The 18792-nt window shown below is 44.3% G+C and overlaps 1 protein-coding gene across 1 annotated transcript in view; it reads left to right on the top strand.

The window, feature by feature from the left end:
* Nucleotides 1-18792, top strand: part of LOC122798356 (cryptochrome DASH-like) — an 807604-nt gene that overhangs the window by 117933 nt on the left and 670879 nt on the right. The window contains exon 2 of the mRNA XM_044067208.1: nucleotides 2863-3035. Within this exon, the coding sequence (XP_043923143.1) occupies nucleotides 2863-3035 (173 nt within the window). The remainder of the gene's footprint in view (nucleotides 1-2862; nucleotides 3036-18792) is intronic.

The raw sequence follows: 18792 nt of genomic DNA, 5'->3' as shown, positions 1-18792 counted from the left end.
TTATTAAGATATGCAGTTGAATTCCTTGTAAAATGTTAGTACATTTTCTTGAGTGTTTAGTTACTACCACAAGTACACTTTTACAAGCTCAAAGAACCAAAGAGAGGAAAGAACAGAATGGGATATATAACGGAATCTCACTTTGTCTGTATTAGTACCATCCTCACAAAGAAGATAGCCACTGCTGAAAAAAATCTGTCTGGAAAACAGGACATGGTTGAAGTGTAAACAGAAATTGTAAAATGTGCTGTTTCAGTGATCTCTGCTTAGATTATGTACTGTTACAGTAAGTATCTTAGACAGCTATCGTTTTTTTTAGTGATCATTAGGAGAAAGGGTCTTGTAGGAGTAGGGCTGGACCATCTTCCTATTATACTTTTACTTTTACTGTTAACCTACAGCTGGTTGTCATTTGAATATTGTCAAATTGCTATTTCATTGTTACAGATATCCATATTTTGCTGTATAACATTGACACAGATTTTAAAAGTTTCATGCTAGAAGAAATTAAAATTGCACAGGGTGGTGTTTTTCTTCTATGGCACATTCAGGTGGCTGAGGGTGACACTGTTCTTCTTTGGGACAGTAGGTTGGCATGAGATGATGATTTTCTTCTATGGGGCATTAAGGTGACCTAGGGTGATGTGTTTCTTCTATGGGACATTAGGGTGGCATGGGATGATGCTTTTATTCTATTAAGGTGACATAGGGTGATGTGTTTCTTCAAGGGGCCATTAGGGTGGCATGGGATGATGCTTTTCTTCTATGGGACATTAAGGTCACATGGGATGATGCTTTTTTTCTATGGGATATTAATTAGGGTGGCATAGGACAATGTTTTTCTTCTATGTGACATTAGTGTGGCACAGAGTGATGCTTTTCCTCTATAGGACATTAGGGTAACATGGGATGATGCTTTTCTCCTATGGTACATTAGGGTGGCACAAGGCAATGTGTTTCTTCTATGGGATGATGCTTTTCTTCTATGGGACATTAAGGTGGCACAAGGCAATGTTTTTCTTCTGTGGGACATTAAGGTAGCACAGGGTGGTGTTTTACTTCTGTTAGACATTAAGGTGGCACAAGGTGATACTTTTCTTCTGTGGGGCATTAGGATGTCATGTGATGTGGTTTTCTTCTATGGCACATTAGGGTAGCACAGGGCAATGTTTTTCTTCTACTGGACATGATGATGCTTTTCTTCAATGGGACATTAAGGTAGAAAAGGGTGATGCTTTTCTTTGGTGGGACATGCTTTTTGAAACACCACAGGAGCAGCAGCCTGAGATCAGCATTACCATCATCATGCAGGGTGATCAATGAGTGCTTGAAATTCAGATTATAGATTACAAGGTGAGCAAAACTCATTTTTACTGCATTTTACTGCAACAGGAATCTCTGTCTCACAGTTATTGTTGACTATTTCTTGTGTCCTGATACTTCATCTTAAAATGTGTTAAAAAATAAATACATTTCAGTATCTATAGAATAGCTGGTGCATTTTTTAATTGGTATGCCTGATTTTGGAAGCATTTTGTAATATTCACTAACATTAAATATGTTATCATTATTCTGATAAAGTAAATATTGCCTTTATTCAAGAATTCAAAACTGACTTCAAAGAAGACTGAATATAATTATTTGATGAAGTAAGTAACTCAGTTAAAAATATTTTTCTTTGTTTTTAAATGTTATATATTTGTTATACTCCATTGTTAATGGTGGTTCACATTCATGGTTTCCTGATTTATAATAGTTTTAATAAATTTGATAACTGGGGAACTTGAATTAAGTCTAGCTATTTTTTTTCCATTATTTGCATTATTTACTTGAAATATAAAGTTATCCTTCAGTTTCTCTAAGAAAAAGTTACATATAGGCATTTGGGCAACACTTGCTGTTTATGATTTTATGACTTGAAGTGACTGATCCATTGCACTGAGTTGTGAAAATATTTAAATTGTCTAAGGGTGTTGATAGTTTACCTTTTGATATAGCTTCAGAAAAATCTTGCACTTATCAACTCTTCTACAGGCTGAAGTTTGGCTGTGTTAATTTTAGAAATGAGTTTATGATTTTATCATTTTAGTTTTGTGCACCCTAACTGTAGAGATTGAATCTTCTTGAAAATTAAGTTTGCATTACTGTGAAGTTATTGTATATACATGAAAACATTAAGCCCTTCTTTTTTGGCCACTGTGGCTTGACCATCTGCTGCCCTTCGAAGACCCCCTTTCTTTCTCCATGATAAAGTATCTAGGTTGGTCTCTGAGACCAGGCCTACTCCTAGAGGGGAGTCAGGAGTAGAGACTTTACATCTAAAGCTGACCACTGTCCACTGGGGAAATACATTAGCCCATACTATGCTGTCATTCTTCGTTCTTCAGTGGGACTTTGTTGTATGCAAGCTAACCCCTCAACCTGTCGGATGGCAAGCATATAACAGTTCTTACCTGCCATGTCTCAAGACAACAAGACATGTAATGTTTTGCCCAAGTAGAGCTCAAATTATGGGACTAAGCCATCACCTCCCACCACCAGGTCATTTAACCTGTGAGCGGCCACTCACTTTCAATGTTCCCAAGCCAACTTCTTCAACATCTGGCTTCACTAATGGAACCTTGGCCATTTAAGGCACAGTTGGTATGGGGGAGGGGGGAATGCTATGGAACTGTTTGAGAAAATTGATAAGTTATGCTGAAAACAATTATTCTTCATTAATCCTTCTTTACATAAACAGACATTTGTTCAGTGTACTTTGGTCTCATTTGATATATTTTTGTTACTGTTTGCAGTTTTATTATAATGTACATACCAAATTAGTACAGTCATACACAGTAATGTAACTGATTTTTTTTTCAGGTGCTGTATTGGGCTAATTTAAATGCAGAGAACATTGTTCCACTTTATTGCTTTGATCCACGACATTATGGTGTCACACACAATTATAATTTCCCCAAGACCGGTCCTTTTCGACTGAAGTTTTTACTGGAAGGTGTGAAAGATCTAAGGGAGACCCTTAAGAAGAAAGGAAGGTAAAATGATGTTCATTATCTTTAGAGAATAATCTCTTAAACTTTACTACTTGGTTAAACAGAAAACTTTCCAAAGTGATTTTATCCCACAATGAGACCATTAATTTTATTGATTTCAGTATTGTTTATAACAGAAGTGGTCTGGATTAATTGCATGATGTTTTGGTGGGGTCTGGGGATGAATGCTACAAAGACTGTGTTAAATCTGTCTAAAATTACAGTTTTATATTCTGCAGTCATATTTATGTTAGGACAGAAACTGTAGTGCAAATGGTGGGGCAGGAGTTCATGTAGTGCAGATCACGGAGGGGTAAGAGTTCGCTTTCATGATTTTCAGGAGTTTAGCTTTTCACATTCCACCTGTATAGATCTGTGGTGGTTGTCTTTAAATAATAGTAGTAAATCTATTACATTGTCAGTTTTTGAATTGTTCTACAGAGGTGTTCATGTTATGTGTGTGTATATAATTTTTTGTGTGTGTGTGTGTGTGTGTGTGTGTGTGTGTGTGTGTGTGTGTGTGTGTGTGTGTGTGTGTGTGTGTATGTGTATCTACAAACACACACACAATATAAATGTTATGTATATGCACGTGTGCGCGCGCACACACACACAAATCTTGGGTATTCAAGATCACGGAAAGATGCTTGTGTTGTAAACAGACACTGCAGATGATTTTCATACTTTCACCGTTCAGGTGCAGCACCAAATTGGACTTAGTTCCTTAATAGATCTTTACTGTGCACTGTTTTCACACTGTACAACTCAACATAAACAAAGAACTTACCATATCTTTTTGAGCTATAGGTCTCCCTCTGTGACCCAGGAAATCTATACCTCTTTCTTAAATGAAGTTGTTTACTTTCCATTCAACCAACACTGTACACATGAGTGAGTTCAATTACCCCGCTCTGAACTGGGAATTATACACAACCTCAGACTTGCAGGCACAAATCTGTGACTTTAGCAACACAAATGTCCTTGATCAAATAGTCCGTATGCCCTCTAGAGGCAGCAAGATTCTTGATGCAGTCCCTCATGTTGGACCATAAAGCAGCTCTCATTCGAAATAAAAATAAAATCAGAGACACTATTTTTAGGATAGTTTTTAGGAATTATTTCAAGATAAACTCCCTATTTTTAGGTAACTCCCTGGCAAACTTTCATGTTATTCCTAACCCAGGGAATACTGCTGCCTATGCAGAGTCATTCACGTAAACCTTTTGTAATCTTACATACAGCTGCATAGAGTTAGTGGTACCTACCGGAAATATACACGAGACAAACTCAAAAAAACAAACCATCCTGTTGGAATCTCAACATCAAAAGCAAAAGGAAGAAAATCTGGACAAAAAAAGGAAAATGCAATGCCCCGCAAGGAAAGAACTCCCTTATCAAACTAAATAAACAACTCAGGGGGCTAATTAATTCTACCAAAGTTAAATGTGAGGTAAACGTAGCCTCCCAGTCCAAGGGCAACCACAAGGCATTTTTCAGCTTTGTCCAAAATTTCAAAGGCAATACACAACAATGTGCTGAATTAATTGCAAATGGAGACACCTTTACTGAGAATATAGCAAATCTACTGGCTGATAAATTCAGCTCCATTTTTGCTTTGCTTCCCCCTCCAGACACCTCTCAAGAAACAACCCCAACTATAGCTCCTTCATGTATCACTAGAGAACGGGTTCTGAATGCATTCTTCAAGGCCAAAAACACTGCATTGATGGGACCTAACAGTATTCCAGGATGCCTCCTTAATAGCATGAACCACGACTTTTCAGGGGTACTAGAAATACTATTCAGTTATAGCCTCCAAACAGGCTTCATGCCAAGCAAATGGAAGACTGCAGCTGTTGTCCCTCTTCACAAGGATTGGCCATCCACAGACCCTGGAAACTCCTGAACTATAAGCCTGACTAGCCTAACATGCAAGGCAATGGAAAGAATAATCATGGACATGATAAATAAAGACATAGGAAACCCTCACACATTGAATCCAATACAGTTTAGATTTATCAAGGGCAGGTCACATCTACTCAGCATGGTGGACTTCATAGAGAAGGTCTCCAAAGCTATGATGAGGGCAAAACAGTGCATACTGCTTACCTCAACCTGGCCAATGCATTTGACACAGTAACCCACTCAGGCATTGTAGAGAAGTTAACAAAATTATGTATAAACCTCCATACCACCTGCTGGATAGTCATCTGGCTAACAGATAGATTCACCTATCGTAACTTCTTGCATCCTATTTCCACAAAAAGGCCATGTCTTGGTAATGGGGCCACTCAGTTTTGACATGTACTTCTTTAAAGTCAAGGCCAATGTCAAAGGGCTCTAACTGACCAAGTTCACAGATGATTGCAAACTAGGCGCATTCACAGAATCTTCTAAAGATGCAAACATCCTCCAAGGAGGCCTGACACAGACTAGTAACTGGTGCCAGAGTCATGGTCTAAAACCCAATGCCAAAAAATACATAATAGTATCTTTTGGAAAGACAACCACCTCTGGAAATTACTGCATTGATAATATACTCTTAGAACTTGACCCCATGATCAGGGATGAGAATATATGTAGACAGTAACTTGGTCTTTGACCATCATGTGTCTGCTCTAGTAAGGAAATCATTTTTTGTTGTGCATGTATGGCATCTAGGTCCAAAAATGTTATTATTCTATTGAATATGGACCTCATTAGACCAGTCCTTGAGTACATTGCCCCTTTCAATATGTACTTGACCAGGCATACAACAACTGGACGGTCCGCAAGGTTCCTCACAAAAAGAACACATGGTTTAGATAATGCATCCTATGCAGACTGTATCATAGCCTTATCCTTGTATTCTGTCTCCTACAGACAGCTGAGAGGTGATCTGTGCCTAGATTTCAAAGCATCCTATGATCCAGTCCTTATAGACCTGTTGCACATCCACAAAACCGATAGCATTAGAAATGTCCATTCCTGTGTCTCAGAGATTCTTCATTCTCTGGAACAGTCTTCCCATCCACGTGAAGTAGAGTTCCTCTCTGCACTGTTCAGTGCAGCTTGATTCAGTAGATGGGGTTGGTAAATTTACCGCTGGTCTGCCATCTGTGTTATTATTAGAAATAGAAAGCTTATAAATGCTTGATCACACATACCCAGGTAATATTACCAATAAAATAAGTAGTATGAAAACCTGTCAAATATATTTGGGAAGCAGAACTTGGCTTAAAAGGCCCTTTAGTGTCATTAACCTAACCAGGGGAAAATTTCCAATTCCACATCCAGTTGTCTAAGTTACACTTGAATTTGGTTAGAGAGGAACTCTGCTAACTTATGTATGGGGAGTCGGTTCCAGGGTCAGGGTATTATCTAGGATACATACCTGTCTCTCCAGCAGGTCCTTCCTGTTTATATCACAGGCAAGGTTTAAGTCTTTAGAATGTGTAATTCTGGAACTGTTTGTTTTGCAGATATGCAGGGGACTAGTGAGACTTATGGGTCTGTAGTTTCCAGGGTCTGTAGATTTCCCACTTTTGTGTAGAAAGATGATGGTTGCCATTCTCCATTCATGAGGCATGAAGGCAGTTTGGAGGCTACAGTTAAAGGCAGCCTGAGATATTGCTAGGCCTAATGATGCAGTATTCTTCACCTTAAAGAGACCATTGAGAACCTGTTCATTAGTAATAGTTGGGGTAGTTATAGTTGAAGGTGTTTCTCAAGGGAGGGCTGGAGGTGGGAAGAGAGGGGTAAAGTTACAGCTGAATTTGTCTGCCAGTAAGTTTGCGATATCTTTTGGCTTGGTGTATGTGTCTGCATAAAAATCAGCTCTGTACACAACTGTGTATAGCCTTTAAGGTTGCAGACATAGCTAAAGAATGCCTTGTGGTTTCCTTGGCCTGGGAGGCCAGATTTAACTAAATTTTGGCTTTGATAGACTTTGGGCAGGATTCACGAAGGCTTGCACGGAGTGTAAGAGACGTGCAACACTCCATGCAAGCCTCGCGATCCAGGAACATCCCTAAACTCCGTGTAAGAGACCAGCTAAAACGTCTCTTACACGGACTGGGCGTGGACATGCTAAATACCTCACTTGCAGCCGAAAGGTATGCAAATGAGGTATATTAGCGATCCACGAAGCAGAAACCAGTCCGTGTAAGAGACGATTTAGCTGCAGAAATGTACTCAGTTGACAACTGAGTACGTTTCTGCAAATTCCACAACGGAGCCATGTCAGCTCCAAATAAAGGGTGCATATGTCTCAGGCAGCATGCCAATGGCCAAATATGTGGCCATTGGCAAGGTAGCCCGATGCAAAAATATTAAAAATATAATTTTTTTTTTCGGCGATCCAAACCCAGCGCAGCCCCGCGCAAACGGGCTGCTCTGTATAAAACCATAAAAAAGAAGGTTATAAACCCACAAATGTGGGTTTCATGCAATACATGGAATGACAATGCAGAGACCAGCAGACCAAAAACAACATGGCCACCGTGTAGTGGTTGTTAAGGGGGGAAGCTGAGTCCAAGACATGTAACTAAGCATTAGTAGGCAATCTCATGTAAATGAGGGTTAGGATACTGAATCGCACAGTCACATACCAAATGAGCACAGTCTGAGTAGTGTAAGAGATACATAAGGGGGAGGAATAGAGTAGGAGATAGGTGACATCACAGGGGGAATGGTAGAAAGAAATGCAGTTCATTGGAGGTCAGTGTAACATGACAGATGACAGACACAGATCATGGAAAGAGGTGTGCCACTAGATAAGTCAGGGAAAGTCAAGAAATGGAAGGTGTACATTGTTACTTACACCAAAGTTTCTTGCTGGGCGTGCATGCGCCATGAAGCGCCATGAAGTAGGGCAGTGTCGCGCTGTAAGGCAGACTGAGCATGTGGGAGCGTGTTGGGAGATGTTTAACACTGTTTGCGCTGGTGTGCTTGGCGTGTAGGGCAGGCTGAGCATGTTGGAGGCTGTTGGCAGATGTAACAGTGTTTGCTGGTGTCGCGGCGTTTAACCCGAATAAGTAGATTCTGAACCGTGTAAGCACGTGTGCGCGCGTGTAAGCCACTGTGAACGTGTTTCTTCTGGTATGCACGTTGCTCCCCCCTGAGGAAACAGAAAGGAAAAAGGAAGCAACAGAATTAATAGGAAGCTAGCAGGGATAACTGCTGAAGCTAGCAGGTGAAAACAATTAGAAGCAGGCAATTACACAGGCAGAATAGTAGGCCAGCCCAGCACTTAAAACTCTGCAAACAGTAGTGCAGGATGTTTCTCTTAAGAGACACTGCAAGACAGGAGTAAGCTAATAGAAGTGAAAACTGAAAAAGCTTCACTCAGAGCAGAAATGTTAGGGGCTGCCATAGCTGTCATAATGAGACATAGGCGACTTGCTGAGGGTGGTAACAATGCAGATGGTGCCAGACAACCCACAGTGAGGAGACGGAGAAGAGTGTACAGGCCCAGGGTCACCTACCACGGGTTACATGAGCTGGAGATAGTAGAGCGCTATAGAGTGGACAGAGAGCTCCTGCAGCAAATTGTTGAGCTGTGCAGGCCACGCCTCACACACAGAACCAACAGAGGGGAACCCATCCCAGTGGAAACCAAGGTATGTGTTGGCCTAAGAATACTAGCAGCAGGTACCTTCCAGAGACCAACTGGCGATATGATGGGGATATCACAGGCATCAGCCTCCAGGGTACTGCACCAGTTCCTGGATGCCATGTCAGCACATGTCGGTGATCATGTATATTTCCCCAATGCCCGTGAGGTATTGGCCAGCAATATGCGTCTCTTCCAGCAAATAGCGGAATACCCTGAGGTAGTGGGTGCAATAGACTTCACGCACATACGCATCAAAGCACCAGGCGGTGAGCGGGGTAGGGCCTACATTAACCGCAAGGGCTTCCCCTCCATCAACTGCCAGGTTGTGTGTGATGCCCAGGGCTTAATAATGAATGTGTGTGCTGGCTGCCCTGGGAGTTACCACGATTCCCACATCTGGCATTTGACGCAGCTGTACCAGACATTTGCCAATGGGGACATCCCACACGGACACCTAGTGGGGGATGCAGGTTATGCACTGGAGCCGTGGCTGATGACACCCATCAGAAACGCACACACACCTGAACAGGAATGCCATAATGAGGCACACGCATAAACACGTAATGTAATAGAGCGTGTGTTTGGGCTGCTCAAGTCACGGTTCCGGTGTCTGGACACATCTGGTGGAGCCTTGCAGTACACACCAACTACATGTACCCAAATTGTCATGGTATGTGCTATGCTACATAATATGATTTTGTGAAAACAGCTGCAGCAGGACCAGCATAGGGCTGGGCCAAACAGCCCCCCACCATTGCCAAGGCCATCACAGGCAGAGCGTGACTCGGAGGAGGAACAACCTGAGCCTGCCCCAGTAGGCAGAAGGAGGCGTGCCCAGTATGCCCTGGCCTTGGCAAAGAGGCAACGCATAGCACATACACTGGCTCAGTAGGAACCCTGGGAATGATACCCCCTCTGACTCACTCAAATAATAACATGGATGCCTAAAATGACATGACCTGCTCACAAACATGTACAGGGAAGTGTAATATGCGCATCCGACAGAGGCAGCCCTGCAGCACCACCTGAGGCATGAATGCCATGTGTTAAGTAATGTAACACCATGTACTATATGCACACCTGAGCACCCTGACTAACATCCTCCCTCACCAAGCATGAAGCCACAAAATGACGATGGGATTATCAAGTGCAATAACTGGCTGAAGTAATGCAGTTAGTCAAAGGGGAGCCAATGTGTTTCAGGCTGGGAAGACATGCGGAGCATGACATGATGCACCACCTGCTAGGGGTGGCGTGCACCTATCATGCCATGCCCCATGGATACTGGCAAAGGCTGTCAGTACCCACAGCATGCCCTGAATAGGTAAGTCTCAAAACACAAACCCACCTTCATAGGTTCCACAAGGGATAGGAACCTAGATGTAATGCTACCCAATGCCAGAAGTCTAAACAGCAAGATGTGTGCAGTGTAAACGCACACAGTATGGAGAATGTAGATACCAGTCCTGTAATAGAGAACTGGGTCAAGGCTCACATCAGCACCCTAACACTACCAGGTCACACCTCATACTGTGCTGTACAGCTGCAAAACATGGAACAAGCTACAAAAGGAGGGTGACTAGCAATAAATGTCAAGGATAACCACACCCCCATGTTGGTACCACAACAAGAAGCAGCATGGATTAGCCATGGTGAAATACCAATGGCTAAAACCGCCTCCCAGTATATAGCCTGTTGCAGACTACTGTCCTAATACCAGGAACTGCACCTGACCTATGTTGGAATACATGAATATATCAAGCCCCCCAAACCACATTATATTGCTTGACTGAAAATACCCAGACATACACCGGGAGCATTATACTAGCACCAACACAGTAGGAGAAAAGTTCCCAGAATCCATAAACCAAAATGCCCAGGAACATTGTACCACTCCCACAAGAGGGGTAAGCATACTGGATGTGATAATCAGCAACATGTGTACTGGATGGCAAGATGAGAAGTGTATCCCTCACCGGTAAGACCAGACCATAGAGTAATCACACTGGATATACACATCCCGACCCCAGTCCCTGGCCAGAATACCACAGTGAAAAACATGTGCAAAGCATAGGTTGCAGCCCTCCAAACTGATGTTGAATCCACGAAAGGCCCTGTGCAAGTGCAGAATATGGGACACACCACAGAACATGTTATACAGGCATTCCATGAACACAGCCAGGAATGCTTGGAGTATGCAATCACAAATAACAACAGCACACAATGCCATACACGCAGGCATCTGGCATGCTGGACTCCAGCCATTACCAAACCATGCAAGAGAATGAGGAAGCTACCACATGATAGAGCAAACATAAAAAGGGAAGTAATCACTGACCAGTAGTATGGCAATAACATATGTCCACACATACAATCCACTAAGTCCAGCCACAACAAGTAGAATCTGTGAATCCAGAGGCAATGTGACACCTGTCCCAAGTACACAGACAACCACAACACCCCCCAATAAATACAAATATATGTGATAGATGCAACCATGTATCCAAACCAGAGGCTGAGCTCCACCAACTCAGTACTGTCAAAACTAGTCAGGAGGAGAAGGTAACCACATACACCACAAACCCAGTCCCACATAGACCTACCACAACTGTAAATCAAACACATAAACACAGACAAATATTCCCGGAGGCCTTAATTACAAACACACCACACCAACAGAAGCCTCCAAAGCAGATCACAAGCAACCACAACCTCCAAACATAGCACATGCAACGAATAGTACACAAAGCTGGTGTGCCAAACAGTCACAGGCCAGAAGGAGAAACAACATGCCTGATACAGTTGTAATAGGTGTCTGTATAGGCAGACACACTGCTGTCCCACTCACCAGACTGAACAAGGGAAAGGGTAGAGTAAGCTGCCTATAGGCTGCCACAAAATGCCACATAACATAAGTACGCAGGTCACCCCAAAGCAAGCAGAAATATGATGCACTCAATGTCCATGCTGGTGTGAATGACCTGAGATGTACCTCCCTGGTCAACATGAAAAGAGACATGGATGATCCCACTGAGTATGTACTCCAGGCCGGTATGACACTGGCTGTGTGCAGCATCCAACCCTCACCAAGAATGATGCCACAGTACAAACACAGAATGATCATGTTTAACAGCTGGCACAGTTACAGCTGTCAGTCTAAGAGGGTCTAATGTCTGTCTGCTTGAGATGTCAAGCATGACAAGCCATGCTGCTGTTCCAGGGATGGCTTGCACCTGTTACCCCTGTGCGTCTGGATACTGGATAAGGCCTTTGCCATCTCCATAGAGCCGTATGTAGGCAAGGCCAAAAAGACTACCCACCACCCTAGAAAACATAAGTGGTAGGAAACATAAGGGTAATGCTGACCAATGCCAGATGTGTAAACTGCAATATGCATGCCCCTGAGGCACTTCCCATTATGGAGAACATCGATGTCTGTGCAGTGACAGAAGCCTGCTGCAAGCATAGTGATAGCACACCAGCACTACTAGGTTATACCACATATCATGTGTTATGGCCCCAACACCTGCACCAAAACATCAAAGGAGGGGGAGTATCCCTATGCAGCACAGACACCCATATGGCCAGGTAACTGACAATGCACAAAGCAGTGGAGACCACCCATGTGCACCTAAGTGTAGTCCAAACTGCTGTACAGTCTGTAGCATGCGACAGACCACACTCTAACACACAAGAACTCCACCCAGACATCCTGAAGACACTGGACAGTATGAATGTCCCACCAAATACCAGACAAGGTACACACAAATTGCCACATAGGTGACAAACCATTATGTATGCAAGGAGTAATCAGGGACCTAGGGACACAAGTCGACAGTAATCTGTCATGTGACACTCACAGTGCCAATGTGGCTAGGAAGATTGTCGATATTGGTCACCGTATCATGAAAGGATACACATCTACATCAACAGAGGTCACTATGCCGCTGTACTGTTCCCTTATCAGACCCATAATCTCGTACAATGACTCATATGAGATGTACCGTACGTGACACCTGCAACGGTTCGGAAGACCTCATAGTTACCCCACCAACAGGATAAAGGGTGTGAAATATATGTCATATGCTGCCTGGCTGTAGACACCCCAGCTGAATGCAGTCACAGACTGCCTACACAGAGGCATTGTATGTCTGTTGTACAAGGCCATGTCCAACACAGGAGTAATGGACATGCTCCACCACAGGAAATCAAAGCCATTGGAGCTGTGAGAGTGACAGATGTCAGCCTCAACACATAATGAAATAAGATGTGCTGGAGGGACAGATACATAACCCAGAGGCTCCCCACACCCAGAAACAGGACCCCAATCCATGTTAGGCAGAGCCCCTCACTGACACCCCTCAACAGGAATATTGCCAAGTGGATGGATGATCGTACATGTATACTGGGGGTCTTCACTGTGTCACGACCAGACAGAGGCACAGTGAAGAAATTCATAAATGGCCATAATAGAACATAGCAAGGGGTGGCGAAAGACACACACTCTGGCTAGGCTTACTAATGGCCTAGGGTGTATAGCCTAGTATGAACCCATGAACCTATGAAGATACAAAATGTACAGGACACTAAGGATAATCACAAGGCTTACCCAGCTGATGGTGGGAACCATGTTGGGCATCCACAGATATGCTCCGAATCACACAGATATTACAAACAACATACCAAACACACACACATATTGCTAACATACAACCTGTCAGGTGCAATGCAAACACCCCCCCCCCCCCAGAGTGCAAAATACCTATCCCAGCAGACTGATGGTCCCCTGACATTGCAGATGCTGAGGTAACAGCCATCATCTGCAAAGCAGAACACACAGCAGCAAAGGTATGTGATGGTGTCCTGGGCTGAGGCCAACATGGACTCCAAGAATAATGGAATGCCAAATCACACTACTGCCCAATGTCAGCCTTACCACAGGATATGTACCCAAAGTGCAGTGTACAACAACAGTGGTCCATCACAACAAAGGTGTTGCCTGAATGGATACTGCAAACTACCACCCCAGGATCCTGACAAGCTTGTTCTGCACAGCTATGGAAAGGATCAGTATGTACCACAGGCAGAAGGCTATTGTGGACCTACTGATACTGGACCCTACACAGTGTGGCTGTCGTAACTGCAGATCCTGCCCCTAAACATGTTTGACCCATTTGAAGCAGTCATTAAGGTCATTGATGAGGGCAATGTGGTCCACACAGCGTAGCTGGACCGTGCACATTATTCTAGACAGTACCGTACGAGTTCAGTATGGATATGTTCACCAGCTGAAATATATACCCCTATGTCAGAAGAGGGGTTGCAAACCAGACCAAGGACAGAACTGACATGGTCAGACATGCCACATCCATGTCAGACTACAAAGCAGATATGAGTGGCATCCCACAAGGCCTGGTCTTGGCCCTCCCCCGTTCTGTATATATATGTCCCATAGGTATAGGCCAACATGGAAGGACTGTGACTGAACATGTATGCAGAGGAGTACAAACAGCCCACCATATCCGACCCCCAGCTGACACAAGCAACCCACAAAAGGGCCACCTACAAACAGACAACTGGAGCCATAGCTATGTCAGCAAGCTAATTGCAGAACTGTGTATAGACAACCACCGTGGATATACAGTAAGTGCCCACAAATTACCACACAGGTGTTAACCCATGACGTACCTAACATGTAATGTGAGACCTGGGTACAAAAGGTGATAGATATCCTGCACTGGACAAACATGTGGCTGTAGTGTTCGCAGAAACATATACTATATACCCACCCAAACATGAAGGTTGGCAGATGTAGATAAGGGGAAGTCACTGTGGCTCTGCAGTCATCCTCCATCAGCATCACAATTGACTACAATAGCCCCTGTGGGATATACCGCAGCAGACACCTCCATCAACTGTAAAGTCCACAACAGTACCCCACCAGGAGTAGCAAAGAGCATGAACAGATGCCATGTGTTGCCTGAGTAAACAAACTGCAGCCCCACACACTGCCATACTGCCCAGCTACAGGCAAGCTGTGCCTGATGTATGAAGCCATGTCCAACCTGGAATCAATGAACATGCTGCACCTTGTACAATCTGAATGGCAGTGAGCTATGCACATGAGAGACCTGAACCCCAGCACTGACATACATAGGACAAGCTGTACAGAATGATCCATAACACAGAAGGCACCCACACTCTTCAGTAAACTCCTGGTACAGGTCAGCCAGAGAGTCACATATCGACACCCCTCAAGAGGAATCCTGATGAGTGGATGGGAGATGGTAGGCTAACCCTGGGTATCACTGTTATGTCAGAGGTAGACGGAGGCACAGTATACTAACCATGACATATGTCATGGCAAACTCCAGTTACAATGTGTGTCGAAGGACAAACACACCCTGTGACTAGCATCAGAAATGGCCTAGGGAACATCGCTAGTGTTTGCCAATGTCCACCCATGTTGTAGAATACACTAGCAATGTTAGACGAGCCTGGTGTAGGTAGTCCATATCTGAACATAATGCAACATGGTCATATGTGCACAACTGGCCCCTACACAGTCTGTTGTGCTCACTATGAAGATGTCAAGCAGTCATAGGACTAAAGCCTAGGATACTGTCCACCACAGTGAAAGTACTGAACCAGTACACTATACGGTACTACAGTGTTAGGTCATTATGAAAGTATGTTGAGAACTGTCTGCAAAGTATCCCATGCAATCCCTGCAGGCACAGTATAATCCCTTTTGTGGCAGACACGAAGCAGTTAGCCAGTTAGTACACAACATGAAACCCAACACACAAACATAAACGTGAGATATTGTTGAAGTTCACACACACCCAAATATGTGGTGGACTTCAGAGTGCAACATATGGAAAGCTCACACTGGGCATGCTCGCACACTTTGATAAATGAGGCATATATCAGACAACATGCCATGGAAAGGCTGAACTGGGCATGCTCACACACTTAGGCCATATCTCCGTTTAGCAGTTGGCCACACATATCTGGTATTTGTACGTGTCAGTCCAGGAACCAACCACAACACAGCAATCTGCCCAGTGCACACAGTAAATGACTACAGAGACATAAGTGATATAGTGGATCGCCATATGCAAACATCTTCCACAGATACACAAGTTGGTCATAGGAACAGGGAATGCTATGGCAATAAAGACCTGCAAACAGTAGAACAGCACAACAAATATTGTGCATCCGACAATTGAACATATGGGTGTAGAGGTCAATACTAGGCTTGTTGTCCTAGGGAATGACAGCTCAGCCAGAGTGTGCTTGGCATCTGCATCCCCAGTACAGTAGGCTTCTGTGCCACTGTAAAGTAGGTCACAGAAGGCAACATGTGAGGCTAGTGAGCTGTGCCTCTGTCAAGCAGGGGCACCGTGGAGGTCCCAGGGATTGAATGTGCTAAGCCACAGCCATGTTGTCGGTGTGTGCTGGGAGAGGGTTGCTGAGGATCTCTGACAGTAGGTGTCCGTCAATAACAGACTGAGGGGAGCCCTATCTGCATTCTCTGGACAATTCCACTGTCAACACTGTGTTGTAATTATTATGTGTGAATGAAGTGCCGTGCCGGAACTGTTCACAGATGTCCTCCCTCTGTGGGCTACAGCTCTGCAATGTATTAGCTCACTCTGTCTGTTGTACGGCGCATATATGGCTGGTGTACAGCTGACAGGTGTCTTGTTGTGGAGCAGTCATGGGTATATGTGGGATAGCATGATCAATGCAAACCGTACACATGCTCATAGAATGCAATTGTCAAGGATTATGCTGAGTGGCCAGTATAGTCCCCCAGCATGGGTCCTTTGAAGTCGCCCACCCCACTCTTCACAAGTGTAGAGTCTGCTTGTGCTAAATACAGTTTGTGTGCAGTAACAACCTTGCCTGGGGGTGGAGATGGGATATGGATGTCCAGGGAAAGGTGGGTATGGTCAGATATCAACAATGGTGGTCTACCTCTGGGGTTCAGGCACCTAGGCAGTGAGACATTTCCCTGTGGTACATTTGATTGGGGACACATGGCTGAAGTGACATTTAGCTGCAGAGAATATAGCTGTTTCCAAATTCCCTGTGGGCAAAGAGAAGCACACACTGCTATGCCTACAGCTTTAATAACCAAATGCATAGGGACAGAAGACGTAATGAGTGTTGTGCTCCGTTTGCAGTACATACATATGTGACTACAACATGTAGAAGTGTGCTACAGTGTGGAGGAAATCCTGCAGGCTACTTTAGTCACATTTATGCTCCAGTATGTGTTTTAGGTAATGTTTCCTAGACACTGTGAAGGGGGTAGTGGCCCACACACACTGATTGTAAAGGCACTGCCCATTGTGCACTGCATTTTTACTGCCACTGATATGCCCTCTGGCCAGCCTGCTGCTGCCATACTGCTTGCTGTCTCATGTTCCCTTGGGGACCATGGACGTTGTTTTCCCCCTGTGCATTTGGTTATTGAAGTTGTGGGCATGGCAACACATTCTTCTCTTTGCCCAAAGGGAATTTGCAAACAGACATATTTCTCTACAGCTGAATGTCACTTCAGCCATGTGTCCCCAGTCAAAATGTACCACAGGAAAATGTCTCACTGCCTAGGTGCCTGAACCCCTACCTCTGGTGTGGAACAGTGAGTACCCACGTTGCAGATGGACAGGTGCAATATGTATTCTCCCATGTGGCTGTGGTGTGTGGTTCTGCCATAGCACATGGACCCACAAATTGTAGTGGCTGTAGGGTAAAGTGGTAGAGGCCTGAGTAGTTCTCACACACAATATGCCTGTACCTGATATTAACAACTGGAATGGTGTATGTGAACACCTGCATATCCCAGCACTGTTCCCAGGGAAGCTAAGTGTGTGTCCTGGATGTGGGTGTGGTGTTCTGGACTGGTTGTGTTGTGTGTTACAGGTCCTGTGGTCACAAAGCATGGTATAGAACATAACCTGCCAGTGCGATGTGCATATCTGACCCTGACGTAGGTGGCTGCAAATGCATATATATGCTATCCCCCACCTGACAGGTAGTACTACATGTACATACCTCTGTATAAATAAAGATGTCAGCACCCCATAAATACTGCAGGTGCAGAACAGATGCCCTGTAATTCGGATAGTGCGCTCTGCTAATGCATCTCCCTCAAGTGTCATAATATAGTTAGGTAGGGGTTTGAATCCTGCAAATGCTCAGAGTGTGTGTGTGTGTGTGTGTGTGTGTGTGTGTGTGTGTGTGTGTGTGGGTGTGGGTGTGGGTGTGGGTGGGTGGGTGAGTGGGGTTTGTGTGTGTGAAAGGCTGTGAGAGGGAACTGTCCCTTTTGGCAACTGGGAAAACACACTACAGGATGCACATTCCCCTTTCTAAACACTGATGATGTCAGCACCCTATAAGTACAGCAGGAGAAGGGAAACCTCCCAGTAATGCGAATAGCGCACTCTGCTAATGCGTCCGTCTCGAGTGTCATAACATAGGTAGGTAGGGGTTTGAATCCTGTAAATGCTCAGTGTGTGTGGAGGGGGTTAGTGTGTGTTCAAGACTGTATGAAAGAAATATCCCTTTTGCCAACTAGGAGAACACACTACAGGATGCACATTCCCCTTTCTAAACACTGATGATGTCAGCACCCTATAAGTGCAGCAGGAGAAGGGAATCCTCCCAGTAATGCGAATAGCGCGCTCCGCTAATGCGTCCGTCTCGAGTGTCATAACATAGTTAAGTAGGGGTTTGAATCCTGTACATGCTCAGTGTGTGTGGAGGGGGTTAGTGTGTGTTCAAGACTGTATGAAAGAAGTATCCCTTTTGCCAACTAGGAGAACACACTACAGGATGCACATTCCCCTTTCTAAACACTGATGATGTTAGCACCCTATAAGTACAGCAGGAGAAGGGAAGCCTCCCAGTAATGTGAATAGCGCGCTCTGCTAATGCGTCCGTCTCGAGTGTCATAACATAGTTAGGTAGTGGTTTGAATCCTGCAAATGGCAAGTGTGTGTGTTTGGATGAGTGGGGTTAGTGTGTGTGCAATTTTGTGTGAGGGAAATGTCCCTTTTGGCAACTGGGAGAACACATTACAGGATGCACATTCCCCTTTCTAAACACAGATGATGTCAGCACCCTATAAGTACAGCAGGAGAAGGGAAGCCT

This window comes from Protopterus annectens, chromosome 3.part1 (genome assembly GCF_019279795.1).
Source record: "Protopterus annectens isolate FY-2018-M chromosome 3.part1, PAN1.0, whole genome shotgun sequence".
In the NCBI taxonomy this organism is placed as follows: domain Eukaryota; kingdom Metazoa; phylum Chordata; order Ceratodontiformes; family Protopteridae; genus Protopterus; species Protopterus annectens.
The sequence above is the reverse complement of the archived record's forward strand: the minus strand, read 5'-3'. Positions and strand labels throughout refer to the sequence as shown.